Consider the following 9,622-nt stretch of genomic DNA (forward strand, 5'->3'; position numbering starts at 1 on the left):
AGCAAAGCCTCGGATAAACCTCCGATAGTAAGAACACAATCCCAGAAAACTTCGTACATCATGTACCAAAGTGGGAGTTGGCCAATCTTGCAGGACTTGGATCTTTGCAGGATCCATTTTCACTTGGTTGTGTGAGACTATATGGCGGAAATATTGTATCTCAGTGAGGAAGAACTCGCTCTTCTTTGCATTCACATGCAACTCATACTTTCGCAATTCCTGAAACACTATATCCAAGTGCTTCCGATGTTCCTCCTCGGTCTTTAAAAAGACGAGTATGTCATCAAAGAACACTCCTGTGAAAGCTCGGTGTGGGCTGAAAATTCAATCCATCATTCGATTAAATGTGGAAGGAGCATTGGTCAAGCCAAACGATATTACCAAAAATTCATAAAGTCCAAAAGTTGTGCGAAAGGCAGTCTTATGGACATCTTCAGGGGCTATGCGTATCTGATGATACCCGCTTTTTAAGTCAATGCAACTACAGATGCTTGCTGCCTTGTAAGCTTTCGGCTTTTCCAATGCCCCCAAATTATCATAAGGAATTGTTTGCAACATGGGCACTGTAATAGGCATCATCCGCATATCTTGGCCATTGACATTTTGCGTCAAAGGTGCCATATCTGGCTGCTGTCCAGAAAAACCAGCCATGCCAAAATGACCCTGTGGCACCCCAAACTGGCCCTGGTTGCTCTGAAAATCTTGTTGCATGCCAATGCTACCATACATGGGGTTTGGCATCATGCCTTGCACACCCCCAAACATTGCTCCTGGCATGTACGGCTGACTTCCAAGCGCATAACCAACCATACTTTGGAACACAGATCCACCCCCGAAATACCCATTTTGTACCGTGGGTGGTGGAAAAACTGGGTGCATTGCCTGGTAACCAGTTCCCTGTCCATTCAAGACAGCATGCGGGCTCTGAAAGGTGGCGGGCTGAAGTAGCATAGCCTGTGAAACAAGCGTTCTAACCACTATTCAAGGACGGGAGGAACCTATTTTGAAGGCCCCGACTCCACAACATGCGAGTGTTCCCTATCTTGCTGAGGCGCATGAAGTACTTGGGCTTGAGCCTCAACAAGCTCTGTTTGCGGTGTAGGTTGCCTATTTTGCTGACACTAGTAGCGCTTGCAAGAACTCCATAAACCTTGGGTTCTGCACCAGCTACGAAACCACATTCACCGTGGAAACTAACTTGAGTCTTGAACGCATCATCCTCAAGTTGCCAATCATAAAGCCATGTACTACTGGAATGACATTCACATCAACAAGAGGTGCAGACTAACGTGGCCGTGAGCTCTCGCCAATCTCGAACACCATAGGGGTTTCTTGTCTATCCTTCGAAGAGGAACCCTATTCCATAATGCCCTTCCCTTTGTCGGCCATAGTGTAATCCCGCGTTCCTGTACTCTGTGTCTTTACCCAAAACAACTGAGGCTCGCTTCTTGAGGAAAAAGTGATTGATGTCCTTGCAACGGAACCCTGAAACGGGCCCATGGGGTAGTAGGCTTTGGCTTTCACCCGAAATTCTTTACTTTACTTCAAACACACAGAAAGAGAGAGTACTTGCAAAGGGAACCTACGACGGGAATTAACACTTAAGCACACACGACTCAGAAGCTAGAATACTCCGAGCGTACGCCGACAACCTACAGGCCCCAAAATTGGCGCCCCTTTCGATATTTCTTTCTTCTTTAGGAGTGTAAATTACAAAGAAGAGTCATGGAATCCTTTAACTGTATCCCTCTAGATACCACTTGTTCTGGTAAAATTTCGGTAACATAACAACCCCAAAACTTGCCCGAAACCAATTCCCCTGCTGGAACTCGCTTCTACTGGCATAAACCCTCTAATTCCTGCCAAAAACAGTAAATTCAGCACGCTGTATTTACTGGTTTTTCATAAATTTTCAGCCCTAAACAGCTCCCGAACTGTCGTCTAACAGTGGGACACAATTCCCAATGCTTTTGGCATCATTGCGACTGCAAAACAATCCAAAAACAATGCGTACATAGCGTTGAAAACGCATCTGTTTGGTGAGGTTACGACCCTTACCGGTGCCTACTTTGGAGTAGCAATTAGCTACTCATGTTCCTGCTCAAGGAGGCTCTTGCCTCGACACAAAAGCATGAAACCACACAACTGTACATCAGTCAAATGAAGAGCCCTCTTGTGGGGCATCACATAACTGCACATAGGGGGAGAGAGAGCAGTGTAGTGTGCACGTCATCACTCCTAGAACCACACTGTACATAGAGAGGAAAGCATGCACTCCATAGCTCATAACCTGTGACAGAAGACTGCAAATGGGCCTCCCAGCTATAAAAATCAGCGCCCATTTCTTTGCAAGAGGAAAGTGCACCATTTTGTGCCACTTGGCACAATTACAAGCATTTTCCCCTTTCAGGGTTGTTGCCTAAACATCTTCCGACTCGTTGCCCAGTTGACTTCGTGACAAAGTTCTAAAATGTTCCGCTTGTCATTCCAAAGGTAATGATGCGAACAAATTTCATGGCCCAAAATAGCAGTTCCCTAATTTTTAGGGGATGCTTCCATTGGGCTCCCACTGGTCTTCTGGCCATCTATCCCCATTGGGACAACATCCAAAAATGCAATATGGCCCAACTGTCTAGCTTTATGCCTTTATTGAGTTCACTTCCTAGTATCCACCAACTTGCTAAGTGCGACGGAGGGACCTATATGATCTTAAACAAAGCCTAGACATCCTCTTACTATACAAATTCTAGTGCCGACCAACTTCCAGTCTGTAGGTGAAACCACCGTTCACATTAACCATACAATGTCCGACCATTTGCAACTTCAAAAAGAGGGTCTCAAAAATAAAACAAAAATCATTGAAAAGAAACCAACAACTAAGGTTAGCAGTTGCCACGTCCTAATGACAACACGTCAACAGTTTGTGACATCCCCCTTCTTGAAAGAAGAGTAATCGTCCACGATTACATTACATCTACAAATCAACTCAAGTTAGGTAAAAAATATCCAAGGGTCGTTCCCAAGGTAATGCATTCAATTCTCTCATTCCAGATCGGAGCTCTTGATATTTTGTTGTAACACAATTAGCCATCACACCCAGCCTGCGTTGATTTTAATGCGTGTCTCAATGCACTAAAATCGCATACCCAAGCAATTTCACTCAAGTTACACATCAGAATGAACACAAACGCTTTATATATACATGTTACAAGACCGTGAAACGTATAGTCGCCAATGAGCACTCCCCCCGCAAATAACCATCCCGATCCGGGCCATGAGTTGTTCAACGATTCCTTCATCACTCCTCCCCCAAATGTCAAGTGCAACGGAATTGAAAATGTGACAAGATCTAGACTTCACACTTCCACAAACCTTTGCATCTCTCCTTGCGCTTGTCAATGTCGTATTTGCTTTTGATTGCATAAATGGAATGGACAAACATACAATAACTCAAACACAGACTTTACTGATGTCACAAACTACTGACATGTCAAGCCACTAAAGAACAGGGCCAACCTATAGATTCAGGCCGAGGGGTCTAAACCCTAAGAGAAGCAACAGTGGAAGAAGTCTTATCAACTTATAGATCTTCGCCGAGGTGTAATTTTTCGAGAAGCTCCTACCGACTTATGGAACCCCGTCCGATAAGGCACAAGTGACCTGAAGAGATTAAATAAAGTTGGACCCACACACACACACAAACAGATTTTTGTGGTGCATGATGACGTGGCAGGCGTACAAATTTTCTTATTTCGCATTGGATGCTTTTGAGAGATCAGATGATGTTAGAACTTGAAAGCTTTTCATGTAAACTGCTTTTAAAGACGAAGGGTCTTTAAAATTTGAATAAGACCCATGGGCTCTCGCTCTGGTACTCTACCTGCGGGAGATGCAGAGCAGAGCCATGAAAGTTGTACCTTGTTGATGCAATATAAAGAAATACCGAAAGGGATGCAAAGGTTTGTGTTACAAACTTGGATATCCCAAGTCGGAAATTTAGCAGAACACACAAGAGAATCACTTAGAAACACTTCACAAACTTTATAACAATTAAAATAGTCGACACGGCTCGACGTAGTTCTGTGCCAGAGACCCTTTCGATATTTATTTTAATATTAAAGTTTGAGCAAAGTACAAGGACCTAGGGCCCTCTTTGTTCAACTGCTTGTTAGCAAGCCTAGGAAAAGGAGTGGTCTTAGGTTCATATACCGGCCCAAAAGCAACCAACGTGAAACATGGAAATCCGTACAACCTACCACGTGGCACAGTGCAAAACGCGGAAAACCGTATTGTTGCCATGTCAACATGTTGCCCGTAAAGTTCTGCCTCGCCATCGGCTTGTCCGAGCGGCCACGTCATCAATTTGTGACATACCCCCTCTTGAAAGAATTGTAATTGCCCTTGATTACGCCTACAAAATCAAACACTAAGCCATAAATCAGTTGAGTAGACACCGACTCTTAAGTACCAAGCACTAGACAACACAAATCTACCACTTGCACAGAGACAACAATCACTGCACGTTCACATCATATCTCATAGAATCCATCCAAATCTAAGACCATGATTCCTGGCAACGTATTCAACAATCGCATCTAGATCTACAGCGGAACTCACTGATATCGGATTAACTAATTCTTATTGCGATCATGTCCATAGATTTCTCAAGACCGAAATGCTGCAGACATTTCGCCTTTCAATCCTACACTCAAACATAATCACAAGTGTGTACTCAAAATCAGATTCATTTTCGGGAATTAATTTCACAAATCACATACTTAGTTCATATTTACACAGTGTTTCAATCGTTCAATCTATCGTCTCATAGTGTCAAAAATCTTGATGCATTAGATCCCTGTGTGGCCATCTCATCCCTCACGAACTCTTGATGCACTCATCACAATATCCAATCATCTCATTCAATGATTCATCATCAATCATCATTATCATTCATCCAAATTTCAAACAGAATTCATGATTCTATCTTGAATCGTGATCAAGTTCATTCTTGAGCCGTCATTGCTTCCAATTGCTTTCATATGCAAATTCCTCACCATCTTATCCTCGATTTCACTTGTAAAACAGGTAAAATTTCAAGGAAAAAGCTCACCTCGTTGCAAAAGAGTGGATGTCTAGCTCCATGCCTCCCAATGCTTGCAGATACAAGTTCCTCGCTCTTATTGCCTGTTATCTATACACAGATAACAAGATTTTCCAAATATATTAATTCCACAAGTTTGAAATTTATGCAAAAACCCTTATTTCCGAAAGTGTTGGATATAAAATCCATTCGCGTCACTGCGTAGCGCTTGTGGAGAGGATCAACTTTGCCTTCTATCGCATATAACCCAATTCTCAACCGTCGCAAAGTCTGTGCAACACAAAAAAGCGTCAAAAAAACCAACACCTTTTTCTCTTGCAAGTGGTCTTGACTTCCTTATGGCTTATGCCTTGTAAGACAGTGCGATGAAGCCGAGAGCGCGCTCGATGCGCGATGAAGGGTGGGAGTGGCTAATAAGTTCGAGGTTCAGACACGAAGATTCTTTAACAGAATTTCCAATAAACTTTGAAAGTGCCATAGTGCTCTGTCTACTCTTTGGTAGGACTGGTATGCTTTGAGAAAAGCACAAGCCTCAAGCACTGATGCCACTGTTAAAGACTTGAACACTCCAAGTCGGAAATCTGGCACGACACACGAGAGAAGCGCTTGAAAACACTTTACAAACTTCATCACAATTGAAAATAGGATCGACACTGCCCGACGTAGTTCCGTGCCCAGAGGTGTTGGCCCCTTTCAGTATTTATTTTTATATTAATGTTTGAGCAAAGTACAAGAACCGAGGACCCTCTCTGCTCAATTGCTCATCAACAATTCTGCGAACAAGAGTGGTCCTCGGTTCATAGGTGAAGGTCCTTGGCCATCAAACTCAAAAGCTATTACATGAAAAGCTTGCATACTCAAAAGCTACTCGCTCAAAGGCAACCGCAGCCAGTATGAATTGTGAAAATCCGTACACCCTGCCACGTGGCACTGAGCAAAATGCGAAAATCTGTATTGATGTCATGTCAACGAGGTAATGCAATATGCGGTCATCCATATAGTTCTGCCGCGTCATCGAATTATCCGAGCGGCCATGTTATCAGTTTGTGACAATTTGGGGCTAGTGCTCCCTTGGGGTGGTGCATCTCTTTCTGTTCAGTGTTATTTGAAGTGTTTAAAGTTGTTTAGTGTGTTCTTTTCCGCTGGCACATGGTGCCCGTCCCGTTACGACTTACTTGAATGGGAAATGTCACCGCGGTAACTCTTCAAAATGAAGCACCTCACAGCTGATTTGATGCACCTTTGGATCCGTCTCAATCAAGGGTTGTTGATGGCCACCAAGAGGTAGGTCTAGGGTTGATTTGCGCTCCCAATGTGAGAGGAAACAAGGGCTGAAAGCTGGCTGCAAATACACAAATCTAATTCGTCGCGTAAAGCAGGGCTGAAAACACAAATCTTGATGATGCCAATGATGGGCAATGGGAGCACTCAATGTAGCGAGGGAATGGCCTCTTCTACCATAGTATTGGCCCTCAACACGGAAGATAGCGCTTTGTAGATCCACACAATCTCCAACGATGGAGAGGTTCCAAAATTAGAAAACCTAATCTAATGGATTCGTCAGGATACACATTTCCTTGTAAACACGCTCAAAAAATTGTCGATACTCATCCTCCTATGATTCTAGACACTCCTATCTAAGGATAGATGGAAAATTGGCTCTCTAAGTCTATGAAGCATATCCACGTGGCACACAGCCATGTGCACGTCCTATTGCTTAAGGTGAGGTACGAACACGGAGCTGCATGGCCTCCTTGTATAAGACTAGGATGGTCGATGAAGCTTGTCCATGTGGCACACAAAGCTATGTGAACGAGACAAAAAATAACCTAAAGAGGTCCAAGCAATGAGATAGAGGCCTTTTTCAACCAAACACTACCAAGACCGCAACCTGCCTCGCTGGAGGTGTTTAGAGTAACCGCTGCTCATACTATTTCTTTCTCAATACTCGTAAATAACCATCCGAATCCAAGCTATAAGTAAAAACAACACTTTTTCAATCCTTCAATGCTCCCCCCGCAAATAACCACAAGGACCCGGGCCATGAGTACATGCACGCATTATCAAGTATCAATTTTCTCTTCAATACTCCTCTCAGGAGTAACTCACAAATCATTGAAACCAATAATGAACCACAATCAAACGATTCCCAAATTGACACTAAGACACGATCAAAACAAATAACATCCATTTCAAACAAATTCCAAATAGTATTCTCAAACAAGGTTCAAAAAGTGTCCAAATCAAAAAATACAGAAATCCACACACGTCATGTCAACAACCTGTCAACGCAATTTACGAGCTTTCGTACACTACCACCTCGGCATGTCAACGTGATTTATGAAGGATCCAAACAACAATGCCACGTCGTCATCTGGCTAGTTGGGTTAATTGTATGTGTATGAGACTCTTTTCTTAAGTTATGCCCCATCGGACAAGGTCATCGTAAGTTAGCTGGGGATTAGGATTATTAATCCTAACCCATCTTGTTATTTGGGCACTCAACGAGGATCTGTCAGTTGGTGAAGACTTCTTCTTCTATCACTTCTGCTTGGGTTTAGGCCCCTTGACTGGGATCTGCACATTGGCTAGGGTTAGGCTCGAGAAGCCCTAACCCAATCGGTCTTCACTAGCTTGAGACGTCAGCATTTTGTGACACTTCAACCATTTTCATATTCAGAAATCATGTCTTTTCTTTCACTCAATCTTTCTTAATAATATGGAAGACGTTAAGGTCCAAGAAATCCAAATTCTCAATGTTAAAAGTAAGAGCGAACGCTCATGCCAGCTGTTTCTCCAAAGGTTTTCCTCAAGTATCTATTCGACGAGTCTCAATACCTAATACTCGAGAGGAAACTAAAATAACCAATCTACCACACTTGGGTGATAGAGAGGATCTACAATGAGAGTGACTATGCCTTGTAAGACGATTCTGGCTCTTATGGGTTCGGCAAGGACCACCTCCATAGAGAGAGTCCCTATGTGTGACCAGCCAAAACGGACACAGTGGCCAATGCCTCTTTGAGCTAGATGCAAAAAACCTAACCTTGAAACCTGCACTATGGTGCACCTTCTTACACACATCGGACAAAACTGGAGCTCGTTACCTGCCTACAAAGTGATCCATCTCATACATCCAAAAAACAATTGTACAATGACAACCAGTAGGAATTTGAAGTTTCTCCAAAAACGTTTTGTGTCAAGAAGGGTTCTAGAAGTAAGAGAGCACATGTTCTTCTCACCATATTTCAGCATTTTCACTCTAATAATGCACTAGCAGCACAGTGTATCTTAGAAGCAACATTTCAGCGGCAAAGCTTGCACCTTGACAGACTTTCTAGCTCCAAACCACTTGATAAACACATGTTATCAAGAATTCACATTTTTTCAAACAATACAATATTTCTGGGAGAAATAACAGCAGTGTTTCTGTGAGATAGCATGCACACCTCAGGAAACTATAATGAGATATACTTGCTAGTTAATAGTCAAACTAGATAGCTACTCTTGGCAAGCATTCTATCACAGTCTTGAATACACACTGAAGTCTGAATAATGTAGCTTTCCATCCTTTCTCCAGTATTAGCTCAATAAGTAAAGATTCTAGCATGCAGGAGATATTTTGTGAGTAAAAGGGCATTTATATACCCTCTGGGAGTGTTGAGATCCAAGGCATTCTAGATTGTAACAAGTATGATCCTCCGGATTAAGGGATGTGCAGTATCTATTCAAACCCTTGACCAAGACTGAGAAGTATATGCTGAAATAATTGGCATCTCTGACACATTTCCATGTGCGCTAACACTATGACATTCTTGATTTTTAACCATCATCCCGCGCACGCGCGCGCACACACATATCTCTTCACATAAGCAAGCAGGATCTGGCTACAAAAAGAGGGAATGAAGCCTACTGATAGTCACATCGCCATCCGGACTCTGCAGCATTTTGTCCATGCCCTTGGGGCCAAGCGAGGTGCGGAGGATTCTGGCTACGGCCTTAGCTGCCGTGATGTTGGCCTTCTGCGCCTCCAAACCACGGACCCGCGACTTCTGCTCCTGCTCCCTTATGATAATAAAAGGCCTTCCGAACTCGTCAAAGGCAAGCGCCATCACTTCCTCTGTCTGATGAAGGTCCCCTAACGCAGCTAAACTGTAGACAAGAAGGGGAGCTAGGGTTCACGAGGCGGGAAATGAATGTTCAGTAAAGAACCAAATCTTGTCCAAGCAACTATAACTGCTTACTTGTATCTTGGGCACAAGCTATGCACTTAAGTTGTTACATAAATCGATGTTGTAGTGGCTCTACTAGCTAGTGGCTCTACTTTAAAGAAATTCATTTGTTTCGAATATTTTTCCCTTCATCTTCCAAGGTTTTGCTCCAACAATAGCAGCCTCTGTGAAAACCCATAGACAGAAGCTTCTGTCTGCAGACCTATCGCTCGCAAGCCCCCCCCCCCCCCCCCCCAACCCACCCACACAAAACAAACAAGCATTGCCAAGATTTCTCGAATAGCCCTTG

General features: G+C 43.3%; 1 protein-coding gene across 1 annotated transcript in view; it reads right to left on the reverse strand.

Moving 5' to 3' along the window:
• The window catches only part of LOC147441920 (TCP-1/cpn60 chaperonin family protein), a 34,241-nt gene extending 24,908 nt beyond the window's left edge, over positions 1-9,333 (reverse strand). The window contains exon 1 of the mRNA XM_086528309.1: positions 9,015-9,333. Coding sequence (XP_086384435.1) covers positions 9,015-9,213 — 199 coding nt within the window. The 5' untranslated portion in view covers positions 9,214-9,333. The remainder of the gene's footprint in view (positions 1-9,014) is intronic.
• Positions 9,334-9,622: the final 289 nt, after the last annotated feature.

Source organism: Adiantum capillus-veneris, chromosome 14, assembly GCF_014529385.1.
Source record: "Adiantum capillus-veneris isolate H3 chromosome 14, ASM1452938v2, whole genome shotgun sequence".
NCBI classification, from domain to species: Eukaryota; Viridiplantae; Streptophyta; class Polypodiopsida; order Polypodiales; family Pteridaceae; genus Adiantum; species Adiantum capillus-veneris.